This window comes from Cheilinus undulatus, linkage group 8 (genome assembly GCF_018320785.1).
Source record: "Cheilinus undulatus linkage group 8, ASM1832078v1, whole genome shotgun sequence".
NCBI lineage: Eukaryota > Metazoa > Chordata > Actinopteri > Labriformes > Labridae > Cheilinus > Cheilinus undulatus.
The window spans coordinates 28788265-28802193 of record NC_054872.1 but is presented as its reverse complement, the minus strand read 5'-3'; the positions used below and the strand labels follow the sequence as shown (position 1 = coordinate 28802193).

The window sequence follows — 13929 nt, the reverse complement described above, 5'->3', positions numbered from 1 at the left end:
AACTTAATGCGTGAGGCAAGGTTATAATAGTATTTGATTTTTCATTAGTTTTTATTTTCTAAACTTGGCACAAAAAGAAAGGAAATTTGTGGTTGGTAGATTATTTCTTTGTTGTAACAATGCTTCTTGGTAACAAATCTTATACCATTGGAAATCCTGTTTATTACCCTTTTAAATGGTGCCACATTTGTAAGGAACATGCATTTGTGTGGTTAAGCAGCAGAGCTGAGTATGTGGGTTGCGCCCATGAAAAATGTGCCAAATCTTCTCTGCCAATGCCAAACAGCTTTTTTTGCTGTCGCTATTGACTCTAGTTTTGAGCATCTGGGGCTGGGCTCTCTACTTTTCATTTTATTTATTCGGTTTTAATGTTTGTATACAGCTCAAGATGTAAAATTACCATTGTGTGAAGTCTTCTTCAATCAAATCTAGCAGTTTTACCCACTCCAGGCTTGGGTGTGCATGTCAGTTAGCATGGTGCTGTCAAAAACTAAAACTAAGGAGATTTTGCCTCTAATTTTATTTCATTTTAGTTAGTTTCATAAGCACAGAATTGAGTTTCCCTTCGTTTTCTTTTTTTGCAGCTTAGTTTTCATTTAGTTTCAGTTAACTAAAATTACTTATACATTTTAGTTGTAGTTAACTATAACAACCTTGGTGTGAGGCCTGCTTTTTTGTCAAAATATGCCGCAATGTCAGGCCATTTTAGTGGATTGAGCCTTATATTGCAGCGGGCTTTTATTCAAAGTTTTATGGTACCTTAATGAAAACGAATAATGTTTACTAAAATTAAAACAAGGACTAAGTTAAACTCTGGGGGGTATTCCATCAAAGTAGCTAATGAAGGCTGAGCTTTCCTAAATTAACCTGACTTGAACTAGCTACAACTTCCATGTAAGCCTCAACTTGTTCCACAAACGTGACTCAGCTGCATCCAGGCACAGCTAACTCCAGTCTGACTTAAACAACCAGCATGTGTGCTCGTGCATGGGATGATTATGGAGCCCAAATCAATCGATAGTTGAAAAGAGGATACTAAATGTGAAAAATTGTATATTTAAGAGTTTTAGGAGGAAACTGAACAAGTTTTGACCAAAAAAAGGTGACATTATCTACATTAACAAATCAAAGAGGATCTTAGTATCAAGAAATGTCAGTGGATTAAAGGCATTTATATAATGCTATTGTGGCGATCCAGCAGTCACCTGGAGCAGGAACTTCTGGGATTGCTTTGTGAGATAGAATGTTACTTAACAGTTCTTTTATGTTAATGTTGCATTGCTAGTTGATAATTATGCATGTGTTGTTTGTTTGTTCATGTTTTAGTGGGAAATGTTTTACAAAGTGTGACACCATGTGTGAGGGAGTCATTGCTGCAGACTAAAGTGTCTGTATGCGTCTCTCTTTAGTGGAACATGATTTAAAAAAAGAAAACAATTGCTCATGCTTACAACACAAGTGCTTGTTAAACTATCAAGATTGGTCCCTGAGACATTCCTCATCACAGCTTGCAATACTATATAGTTTGCTTGATTATTTTAACAAAGTGTACATTTGGGTAACTAGGTAGTGATCATGACTATTGTAGTAATATCTGTAAGATTAATAGTATCAGTCATATGCTCAAAATGAATTGACCTTCACTCGCTCTTCACTTTTTTATCTCTGTAAGTAATCACAGTAGTATGACAGGATGATCCAGCTGGCAGAAATACAGTTTTTTTTTGTTACGATTTTCATGAATATAAAAGTGTTTTAGATAAACTAAACTATATCTAAATAAACTGTGACAAAGATATTTTGTAAAAAATAGATTTTATAATCATTATGCAATAAAAATGCTTTGATGCCATTTTACATCCATGACAGGTTAGACAGAAGCTTTGTTGTAAATTTCTTATACATTAGGCTATTTGCAGAAAGTGCTATAACTTAAAAACCATAGGCTGTAAAACTTAGGATAACTTATCAAAATAAGTATTAGTGTAATGTAAAATCTAGGCTCCTTCTTTTAGAAATCCCGTTTGAAAGTTTATGGTGATACTGACACATAGCCAAATCTATTTTTTTAATCAGTCTTTGAAACTACAGTAAACCTGAGAAATACGAAGTTTTATTCTGGAAAACCTTACAATCTGTTTTTCGAGATCCATGTAAAAACACTGTCACGGTTAAAATGTATTGCTGGAATTTGAAGCCTGAATGAATTAAATATGTAAACAAAGGCAACAATACGCTCGGCAGAACCACATGTGGTGTATCAGTTTCAGTCCGTCAGACATTTTTTGAAGCACAGCTAGACTTAGCTGGACAATTAATCTGCTCCAGAGCAGGATAGTTCTGAAGTCTTAAGTAACCATGGTTACCCAGCTGAGCCTCCAGCTTGCCACGTTGATGGAATGAAACTCCTACTAAAATAAGCCAGACTAACCGAAGTAAGACAGGCTTAACCCTTTATCCACTTTCATGGAATACCCCTCTGGAAATGTTTTTTATCAATACAAATTTCAAAATTAATCAGACAACATCACCCTGGGGCAGACCAACTAAGAGTATCATGACAAATAAAAAACACCAATTCAGTGACTTTTACATAGCCTGCTTTAAGTGATTGTTTGTTCTGCAATGGCACCTCAGTTAAAAAACATACTGCTACTAACATACTGCAATGCAGCTAGCATTACTAGCACTATAAAACATGATACAAATTTAAAAAACTGCACTTTAACAGTGAAATCCTACCTGGAATACATTCATGTTTGCTAGTGGTGTTCAACTTTACAGTAAAAGAGGAAACATTGAGGCTGCCTTGGAAAAAAGGAAGAAAAAATAACAGAGGATCAATACTGTGTGACACAACTTCAACAAAAGAACTTCAATCAGCTTTACATGTCTTTAAAGAAACAGCTGGAAAGGAATACAACTTTAACTGGAAAATTATCAAAGTACCACAAACAGTTGTGTATCCTCTCAGTGGAAAAATTTCAGGTCAAACTGGTCGTTAAACATTTTCAATAGAAACTGGAAGAAAAGTCTCCTGAGTAAGAAGCCGCATGATATAACATCACTAAACAAAGAAGTGAAACCTTCCTCTTTATATTGAAACAGTTTAAAAACATTTTTTCTACACTTAAATTTTTTTTTTTTTCTAGCTTCCGGATGTTTCTTGCAGGCAGATAAAATAAGAGATTTTTCTAATATAAACAGGAAAATCAGAATGTGATCTCCTTACATAAAAAGCTCATTGCCTTTAACTCCTGGATGCTACTGAACTTTTTTGTTTATATTAATGTACCAGTGAGCCCAACAAAAACCTCAGGACAATCCAGAGAAAGCTGTGCATGTGTATCAGTCAGTCTCCTGTGTGTAATTCAGGACGTAGTAGTCGTGGACGTACATCAGGACGGCGAAAGGCTGACCAATGATGAGTGAGATCCACACTGCAGCGTTGCCATAGTTACCACGCAGGAAGGTACCAACAAACCAGGCTAATGGAAGCTGATGAGTAAAACATCAATAAATTAATCACACATATTAACTAATTTGTGACTGTGTGGCTCACACAGTCTTAAATAATTTGTTATCAAACTTTGAATAAATTAATGAATAAAATTATGATGCCATTAAAGCCCAAAAGGCTTTTATGATACACATTTTCAGATACATTCTCTGTGATACATAATTTGTTTGGCCAATGAACTTTTCAAACTATTACTGGAACTAAGGCCAAACATGTTTTAATGGCTTTAAAGGCACAGCATGAAAAATCCGCCATCAGGGGGCTCTTCATCAAAACAATAACAGAAGATGATGAGTAGCGAGACGCTGCTAAGTTCTGATCACCTTCACTGCTTACTTCTTGTTTTAAACTGGAATCGATACAATAAAACATGATGCCTTGTTCAAAAAACACTAAACCACCATTTTTGTTTCATGGATGAACTTCAAATGATGAGAGAGAAAAGTTGTTAAAAGTGAACACAGTGAGTGATCTTGATGGCTTTTGTGCATGACTCAGGGCAAACCAGGGAGGTCACTTTTCACAACTTTTCTCCCTCATATATAAATTGAGCATATAGTAGCAGTTCACGCAGGTCATGAAGTCAATCGCTGCCATTAAATTGAGAACTGCTGGCTTCACGCAGGCCTTCATCAGCTGACAGCCAACTGATTCACCTCTAAACAAGCTAGTGGTTAATTGCATTCAGGTTACCATACTTAATCTTAGCTCTCTTTGGTGCTTCCTCTGCAAGCAGCTATTTACAACACTCCTCCTCCCCAGCTCCTCCTTTATTCTGCTTCTGATTTATTCAGTGTCATTCTGTTCTCACTGATGCCTGCTCTGCTCTGGGTTTTTGCTCGTTCTCTGCCTGTCTCAGGCTTTCCTTGTAGGCACAGGAAAGGCAGGAACGTGTGCTGTTCCTGCTGCTTCCTAATGCTTCCCGCAAACGGTTGTGGAGGGCAGGGGGATCCCAGAGCAGCCACACTGCTAAATATAAATTACAGCAAAAACTGGAAATTTATAATAATAAAGAGAAATATTTATAACCGCAAATCATTTGTGTTTCTTAAAAACTGGTCCTGACTTAAATGGTGGTTTACTGTTTAGTAACAACAACAAAAAAAAAAAACAACAGAGGTGAGTGGAGTCAAGGGGCATGGATCTACTTTGAAATGTATAATGGGACAACAATGTAAAGGGGGTGGTGGAGTTCCACGTTACAGAAGGAGCTTGAGCAGTAGATTGCACAGTCGATGGCAGAGAATAATCATGGTCAATCACAAGTTCAGCACAAAACATGAATGATATACAGCTTGCAGTGGCACAATCTTACATTACAGTCTTTGATATAATATCCAACATTTCCATGGCAACAAAAAACATAATGTGTCTTGTCGCATCGCTGTCATGGCAGCTGCTGTGACAAGACACATCATGTTAGAACAAAAAGAACTATGAACTTCTCTGGATTAAGAAACATATTCCATGTCTGCCATCAAGTGGATCCATCTTGCAAAGTTTTGAGCTGAAAAGCCTGTCTTTGTCAGAGAATGACTGGACCGATCAGGGTCATTTAAGGGGAAAGAGGCTGGAGCTACAGGTGGGGGTTAGTTGCACTGCAAGCCGGTAAATAATGACTGTTGGTGAAGGGATTAGCACAGATGCAGCTAAAAGTAGCAGTTTTTCACAACTGAACATAATTTCTTTATTAAAAGAAGAGCAAAGACAAGTCTTCCTAGGGGAAAAAATGTTTTTGCTCTTCTCCAGAACAGCTTGAGTAAGAGTCTGATTTACCATCTGGCTCCACTAATATTGAACAACAATAATGGCTGCCTGTCAAGTTTGCATTATATAGTGTAGTCTTCAGGGTGTCATCTGTTTTGTTACTCTAATTGGCTCGAAATGAATATGACAGACAGAATGTTTGTCTAATAACCCTCTGAACTTTTTTTGGAAGGACATGCCCTTCTCAAAACACTGTGTATGGGCTGCTGCCCAAATGAATGCAAAAGATAGTCCATGCCATGCATATGTTAAAAAAAATACCATCTGGCATGTCAGGGTAGTAGAGTCTCACCTGTGCCATCATGCCCATGAAGGCCCAAAGTCTGAACATCCTGAGAGGAACACTCACCAGGTACTGTTGCAGAAACAGAGACAAAACATTTTTAATAATTACTCATATGAATCAAAGTATGTTTATTCATAATTATTTTGAAGAAAAAAATGGTTTGAATAAGGGCATTTGCAGGAAAGAGTTTTGATGAAATAGTAGACCAAGGATGGACTAGTCTGTTTCATCTCTTACCTCATGAAAGAAAGCTGACAAGAAGAAGACAGCTGATTGGCTGACTATTTTACTGAATCCCCTTCTTAGCAGTGGCTTGTAGAAGTGGCTGCATATTAGAGGAAAAAACAAATGAAATGGGTGTCAAAAAACAAAGTCAGTAAAACAGCATTTGAAAGATAAAACTTTTGTTGTTGTTTTTTAAATTCTGCCTTTAAATCTGTTTTTCTAACCATATGCTAAAAACTCCCTTATGTGCTTGAAGTCTCCCTACCTGACAGAAATACAAAGGAAACAGGCTTTAAACCCTTAAATGGCATTTCATTTATTCTGTCTTGTTGAATAAAACCTCTCTGGGTTTGCACTTGCCTCTGTGTTACTGAATAACTGGCTGCAGGCGCTGTATTTATTACTACCACTTACTCAGGCAGAAGAATCAATTTCCCGAAATACATTGGTGTGCCTTGTTAAGCCTTGTTCACTTCTATAAATTTCATTGCTCCCTCTCACCGTGTTGGTGTTTGAATAACTCACCGCAGACACCACTTGTGTACAGGGATGTTCCAGTTCTGCCAGAAATATGTCACTGTCTCTGAGTTCCTGAATGAAGAACGAATAACAGAGAGATTTCAAGGTATTTATAATGGATTAAAGCCAGTTTCTTGATATTCATGCAAATAAAAAAAATGTTTTATTATCAGGCAAGAGAGGAGGAAATACCTTACTAAAATGCACCGATTTAAAAGATGAATTTATTAACACAGAACAATAACAGAACACACAGAAAAACCTGTTTAATTTATTCCCTTAACTGGACAAATGAGTCCAAATAACTGTTAAGCAAAAAAAACATTTCTTTACAGGTATGATTACTTAAATAAACAATTAAAAGAAAAAAGCCACCCAAAAAGTGAGTCCTAAAGACAGATATAAAAATTTACAAACATGTAATGTGTAATCTTGAAAACCATGCAGACAATGAAAAACAGCTCATTAGATCCATCATCAGAAAAATACGTACCACCAGTCCCTGTAGAACTGTCGGTCTCCAAAGCGCAGCAGCTCAGCTGTAAAGTTCATCGATGAATGGAAGAACCAGTAAAAAAACATGAGCCACAGCAGGTGATTAGGAACCTGTCGGAGGGTTTGACAAATGGAGAGAAATATATGACTGTGAGAGGTAGAAGCCTTGTAGAAATGCTGAAACTGGTTCCCCACCAGTGTTCTGCATGTTATCATATGGAGACATAGGGTGTTCTTCCATAAAGTTATTAAATATATTTAAGACCTATAAAAGACATGATGACTGTAGCAACCTTGCCAAGTCAGGTGATTGTCCAGATTCAGATTCAGCCATTTCCATCATGTCATTATTGATTTACTGCTACAAACAGCACCAACTTAAAGAGCAGAACACAAGGCTTGCCAGAATACGCCTCATGAGCTTTCTCATGGATGACAACCCTATTGTCCTAGACAGGAAAGGAGATGACATTGTGAATCCTACATTCCATGGCAAAGATGACTTGGAGAGAAGATAAGTGGTCTGATTTTGTGGAAGCACCATTTTTTGAGCATAGCACACCTTCATATACTGCCACCACTTCATCTTCAGGTTGCACTGTTCGCTCATCCTTTAATATCCTCTCGCAAAACAGCTGTAAAGTTTCCGTATTTGTATGAGTTTTTTCCAGCTGGCCCCTCATAACATTGTCAGACCAAATGTCTTACTGACATTTGGTCTCTTTTTTGGTTGCATTTCCTGTCACTAAAGGTCTGAACCTTTCAAAATAATGCTTTCACACTGGGCATGAACCGAACTGTGGTTCAGTTTGGTACAAACTGAGACCTCCTCTTTTGGTTAAACCAAGGTCTGGCTGTTTGGTCCAGAGGGAGGTGAAATCATCAAGTTGCAACAAGTGTGACAACAAATATCAGAAAAGTTTCCACAAGTAGTATGACTGTGTTGCATCTACTCTGGACTTACAGCTAATCTTAAAAGTCTCTCAGTCATCCTGGACAGATCCATGTCCTACAGAGGAGAGATTAAAGAGACATATTAAAGACCATGATGCCTTGTTGTTTTGTACATTTTCAGCCTGTCATTCTGTTGTCCTCACCTTTAATGGCTTCATGGAGCTTTGAATTATGGGAATCATCCACTAAAAGAGAGAAAGAAGACCGATCTGTTAAGCCAAAATCAGGGCTGTGAAACACAAATATTATACACAGCTTTATTTGATTTAATTGTATATTCTATTAAATACGAAGCAAAATAAACACAGCTCAGTACATCAGTTTAGGTTCACATTATGATAAAAGTACCTGCTGAGTAAGACCAACTAACAGCTGTATGAAGAACATCTGGGGAATAAGAGACAAAGCAATTTAGAAAGAGACAAGGTCTCACAGAATTAAATTGCAAGTACTTCTTTATCATTTTTGGATGTGTGGCAATTATTACAAGAAAAAAACACTAAACTTTTAAAGGTGTCGGAAAATACAACCATAACAGCTAATGATCAAACTCCAAAAGTAAGAGCCAGTAATCTCACTTAACAAGAAAAATTACCCTAAACTTAAACATCATCATCTTCATGGTCATGCAAAAGCATTAAGCTCTTCAGCTGTGCTCATGCACATGCTCTTGAGTTATTTTAATGAGATGCTTGTTAAAATATGAAAGCGAAACCAAGAAGACTTAAAGACAACACTCCTATGCACTTGGAGAAATGACATAAAAGAAAGGGATGCCTCTTTATGGATAAAGCACACAGCTCTAGAAAGATTTTTTTTTTTGCTGCCTAATACTCATGAGATTTTCCCCTCACCATCTCAAACAGCCTCCTCAGCAGGAAGCTCATTCGGATCTTAGGAGAGCGAGGGAAGTTGAGTTCGTAGCAGAGAGTGGGTGCAAAGACAAAGTAGTACATGTCTGCAGGGAGGGAGAGGAGTGATAGTTTGACAGAATTCAACACATTAAAAGAGATAGTGTGATAACTTGATTAATTAGGTTTCAGAGTATAATGGTGTTTCAGTACCTCGGATGGTGAGATTGCCAGGATAACACACTTTACCTCCACTGAGGTGCTGTGCTGAGGGGCCTGTTGGCATAAATAATACAGAAATGCAAAGGTACATTGAGACATTATATAAATAATATAAATAATATTTGGATTAGCTGATTATTGGTTTCACAGTATACTGTGACAGCTGCTGAACTGTCACACATTTATTTCATCTCAGAGCTGTATTATCAAGTACTTTCCATTAGATGTCACTATAATAGCATGAGCAAAAGACTAAAGGATTATCTAAAGTAGGAAGACAAAATTTAAAATGAGCAAACCATAAATTATCTGTTTTCTACACTTGAGACAAAAAATATCCACGTGTTTGTGACTTACAAGACAGTGATCTGGCCAGCTTCTTAGCCTTGATGGTGCTCAGCTCTCTGCACCACAGGTTGACATCTTTATAAGAGTACAGCTTCAGGAAAAGGATGGTGTAAGTACCAAGAACAAACGCACCTCCAACTGTGAGGAAGGGAAAGATGACAGTTAACACTTTAAGCTGTAAGAAGGAACAGAAGAAACTGGGCGAGGAAGGCAGGTAGCTGTTTGAAAATAAAGACAGGAGGAGGGGACAGAGAAAATAAGTGATGAGAGCAAAAAGTGTCACTATTTGATTTTGAACTAACTACAAAACAAGTACAGCAAGGCTAATCTAATCTACAAATACCGAGGAACCCAGCCCTGCCAGGGAGGTTGTTATAAAGACAAGATACGGAGTGGTTGTGTGTGTGCACCATCAGAAACCTCTGGTGCTGAAAGTGGAAGCTGATACATGAGTGCAGAAAATGGCAGTTCCTCCAGTGTCTGCTTGAAGTTTAAAACCCCAAGGGATCACGTTATAATGAAATGTCATTTTTACAGCAGGAGTTAACATGTTTAGGACCTGGTTTAACAACTGCTTCCGTCTCTAAAGCTAACTTTCCTACTGGTAGACGATACAAGTACAAGTGATTTTTTTTAATAAAAAATGAAAGCACCTATTTTGGCCATCCTAATGGGAAAGTTAATGCTTTCACCATACTCTTGTGAGGCCTGCCTATTGAGTGATTGCCAGAGGTGCGGAGTGGACTCCTTTGTGACAACTTCTCTTTTGCACATCTTTGGGTATCATTGGTAACACCGTGTGTCTAACACTGATGTGCTCAGGAGAGCAAGGATGGGAAGGGTCAGATGATAGATACGGGAATGGCATATGCGCTTCTTCAGGCACCTGGTGCGCTTGCAAGGGCCTGATCTAGCTCACCGCATACTGGGTATGCCAGGTGTGCATCGTGGAAGGGGCAGCTAAGAGGATACCTGGAGAGATGGGGAATGGACCTGATGCAGGCCACGACAATGGCCATCAGGGGGCAAGAGAAGTACAGGATCAAAGTCAACGCGGCACAGTGATGCTTATGCTCCCATACCTCAGTTGACCTGTTAATATGCTAGCAAAATGCAGAGCTGAATGAGCTAGATGGGAGCTTCAGCAATCAAGATATTAACTAAGGCTGTTTCAGCTCCACCTCTTTTGCTTCCAAACATTCTTGCATTTCTAAAATGGGGGGTGCCATTGTTTAGCTTCATAATTCTTTTCCAAAAACTAATGGATGACATCAGTGAGACCATGTCTATGTTTAATAAAGTCTACAGTGCTTACTCTTTAAAATGTAACAGAGTTTATTCTGAAAGCTTTGACCTTCTTTTGAGCAGCTTTAATACATTACGGGCCAACTGAGCGGTTTTCCTAGCCTAGCTTCATCAACAGCAACCATATCCTTGAAAGAAAAGTATCGCACTGAATGAAGGAGACACAAACCAATGACACACAGTCATACATGTGCACAAACACAGCACATCACACAACTAAACTCTGCCAGCAGGATGAGGAGGAGGTCAGCACACCTGGCATCAAACCACAGCAGATCTTCTCCATTAACCATCTGTTTCTCTCTCTCTCTCTGTGGCTTCCAAACAACTACCCTGGCTCTGAGGCAGCTTCAGGAGATACAGGGGTACTCATGGAAACACGGAGAGCTGAAGCTAAAGTGGAAAAGCTATAGCAAGTACTTGTGACACCATCTCATCACCAAAGCTAAGAAAGAGTCTGCAAAATCCAATCTTGAATTTCAAAACTCTCATTTAGGGTGATCTCTGTTGCGTTTGTCTGTCCCTGAAATAAATCTCAGCAGTGACTGGGAGGGTCATTGTTCACAGGCTTAAAGCAACACACTTTTTTTCTGTATGTAGCCGTCTACACTGTTTTGATCAGAACTTGTTCCACCACCACGCCAGGCTCAGCTACGTGAGGTAACATGATACTTTCTGTATATACCTCAAGTGCTACCACGAGCTTTCAAGCCTGTACAAGCTGGATAATTACTGAAGTTTTTCATTAAGATGTAAACTGAGAGATCAAAAAGGGGCATTGTGTTTAACCAGAAATACCTGATGGGGTTATTTTTTTGCTCTTCAGTTTAAGAGATTTTCTATGTAAGAGCTTTTTGAGTACCTGCCAGAAAATCATCTAAAACGGTGTTTATCTTCCTCTGAGGTGAAAATACCTTCTTTAAGATGTTTCTTCATATTTTATATGTCACTCTTTTTAATTGTTTCATCAGGGACACTGGCAAGCTCTCATTTTAGACCTAAACAAACATACAAGTAAGTGTGTTTAAACTAAAATGGACACATTGAAGTGTATTTAACTATTAAGTATACATTAATGTGCAATGCAGAAGGGGTGTCTAAAGTTATTATTTCCTATAGGGCTTCATGGAAATCAATAAGCAATAAGTGCAATAAGTTTATCCTTCTACAATGCATGATGTATCCATTATAATACTTTAACTATGATATATATCTGGCTTATTATGGTAACCATAGTTAGTAAAACATCGATCAAAAGTTGATTCTCTCTTAAAAAAAAAGACATGGATTGCATTGGCAAAAACAAATAACAACAACAAACAGTATTCACTTAAGACTGCACTGTTCCTAAAAAATACCTTTAGATATGTAGCTTAAAATCTGACCATGTCATTCTGCTTCATGTGGAGAAGAAGCAGCTTGTAGATGCAAAAGCTTCCTTCCTCACATACACATATATCTGACATACACACACCTGCCCTCTCTTATTGCCCTTCCTGTGTGAAAAGCAACGTAGAGAGGAGAGCAGAAAGACAGATGGACTGACTCCTTCACTACTGTACCTCCTATCAAAAGAACAGATGAGAGAAGAGTTCTCAAACTTTAATTTCTATGACCATTTAACAACAAAACGGCATTTGCAATATTACACTAAAAACCAAGGCTGCATAATTTTAGCAAAAAGTGACGATGTGATATATTTTCTTTTTGTGATGTATAAAAAAGAAAACCAGATAAAAGTGGAGATTTTCTATGAACATTATGCTGTCATTATATCAGAAAATTGTACATCATGTGCTACTTTGTATTTTGATAACTAAATAAGGTGTGTGAATATAAATATATATTAAAGAGTGCATGTAGGCCAAATCTCTAAATCTCAAAGTCTTGTATGCATCTGCTGTTCTTTATGTTTAACACAATCACTGTGTTTGCAATGCTTCCTTGCTAAAGCCAAAAAGCAGTTTTTTTTAAATCACTAATAATTAATAAAACTGAGGCTAGCTAATAGTTAGCTGGAGAGTAATTGGACTGCATCAATCGACTATTGTGATTTTTATTTACTGCAGAAAGATACTTTACCAAAATTCTGTCCAATAAAAGGCACCCACGAGGGCACTTTTTCAGCTTTTTTTTCAGATAGTTATTTTTTTTAGTTAGAATTAGTTTTAGGTGTAACAACTGAGGCATAAAGAACAAAGGACAAAGGCCCTGCCAAAAAAGACTATGTAATAGAGGGGAATTTTGTGAGCTTACTCATAAATCTGACCTTAACTGTGAAATATTTTACATTTTTACTTATGTCTTTATTTTAAATAAGTCTTCCTAAAAAAGCTGAAGATTTAACTTTCACAAAGTATCAATCTTACAATAAGTGTTGACATAAAATCTAAATTTTCTGTTTAATTCAACTTCATGCTACTGTCTATTTTCTGGTTTTGCTGGGAAACAGTGAGCGATATTTCACATATCTGAAAATCTGTGTTTTTACAACAGCACATTGTATCCACATCAGGAAATAAAATTTTGCTTTGTTTCTCTATGCTAATGGAATCACTCATAACACAGAGAAAGGCTGCCATTAAGTATGAAAAACAAAGAAAATTTCATTTTCTCGTGTGAATGCAACATGCTTGATTGTACTTTTAATACAAAATCAATGCAAAAATGACAAATTTTAGCAATGCTGTTGTATCATTGTGACCATTGTGTAAACCACTGCTTATTACTGCAGCATGAAAATTATGAAAGTCATGTTTTCTGTCAGGCAGCCTGATAAAGACACAACAAGGTGACCCCTGGATGACCCTTTACTGCTGACCACACCTACTCTGGCATCCATCCTCTCCTCTCCCCTCCTCTCTTTTAATTCCCTCTCCTCTCCTCTCCTGTAATTTCCTCCCTGTTTCTCTCCCTTCCCTCAGCGCCAGCTGGAAATAATCCAGTCATGACCAACTGGTCCATTACTGCTAACCATCTCCAATTATGACTCTGAGGTATAAGAGATATTTTTACTGCTCTATCAAACTGGTGGCCTTTTTCTTTGAAGGGTAAGAATATAAATGACCTCTTAATCTTTATTACAACTACATTATCCTCTGTTTAACACACATGGTGACAAAGTAAACTGCCAATGAACTGATGACAATTTTGGCTGTAAAATACATACTTCTCTTTGAGTTAGCTATTTCTCTCAGTTAAGTACAAGTGTGGGAATGCAGGTATGATATTTTTTACAACACTAAAAAATAAAGCATTTACCTGGGGTCGTGGAGGGGACCAGCAGGACCACTGCAGCAGGGAATGTTAGCATGATTGTAAGGTTTATGCAATGGACCAGAAATCCCACAAGTTCACAGAATGAACCCTGGAAACAGATGCAGAGAAGAGAGCATGCCTTTGGACTTTAAACACGAAATCAGGAAGTTACTTTTCTT

The 13929-nt window shown here is 37.7% G+C and overlaps 1 protein-coding gene across 1 annotated transcript in view; it reads right to left on the bottom strand.

Annotated features, from left to right (window-relative positions):
* Positions 1 to 2441: 2441 nt before the first annotated feature.
* dgat1b (diacylglycerol O-acyltransferase 1b) overlaps positions 2442 to 13929 on the bottom strand; it is a 29103-nt gene continuing 17615 nt past the window's right edge. Inside the window, exons 6-17 of the mRNA XM_041794092.1 lie at positions 13754 to 13859; positions 9197 to 9325; positions 8831 to 8893; positions 8621 to 8724; positions 8115 to 8153; positions 7910 to 7951; positions 7777 to 7821; positions 6811 to 6923; positions 6324 to 6389; positions 5811 to 5898; positions 5580 to 5642; positions 2442 to 3498 (exon numbers count right to left, since the gene is read on the bottom strand). Coding sequence (XP_041650026.1) covers positions 3349 to 3498; positions 5580 to 5642; positions 5811 to 5898; positions 6324 to 6389; positions 6811 to 6923; positions 7777 to 7821; positions 7910 to 7951; positions 8115 to 8153; positions 8621 to 8724; positions 8831 to 8893; positions 9197 to 9325; positions 13754 to 13859 — 1008 coding nt within the window. The 3' untranslated portion in view covers positions 2442 to 3348. The remainder of the gene's footprint in view (positions 3499 to 5579; positions 5643 to 5810; positions 5899 to 6323; positions 6390 to 6810; positions 6924 to 7776; positions 7822 to 7909; positions 7952 to 8114; positions 8154 to 8620; positions 8725 to 8830; positions 8894 to 9196; positions 9326 to 13753; positions 13860 to 13929) is intronic.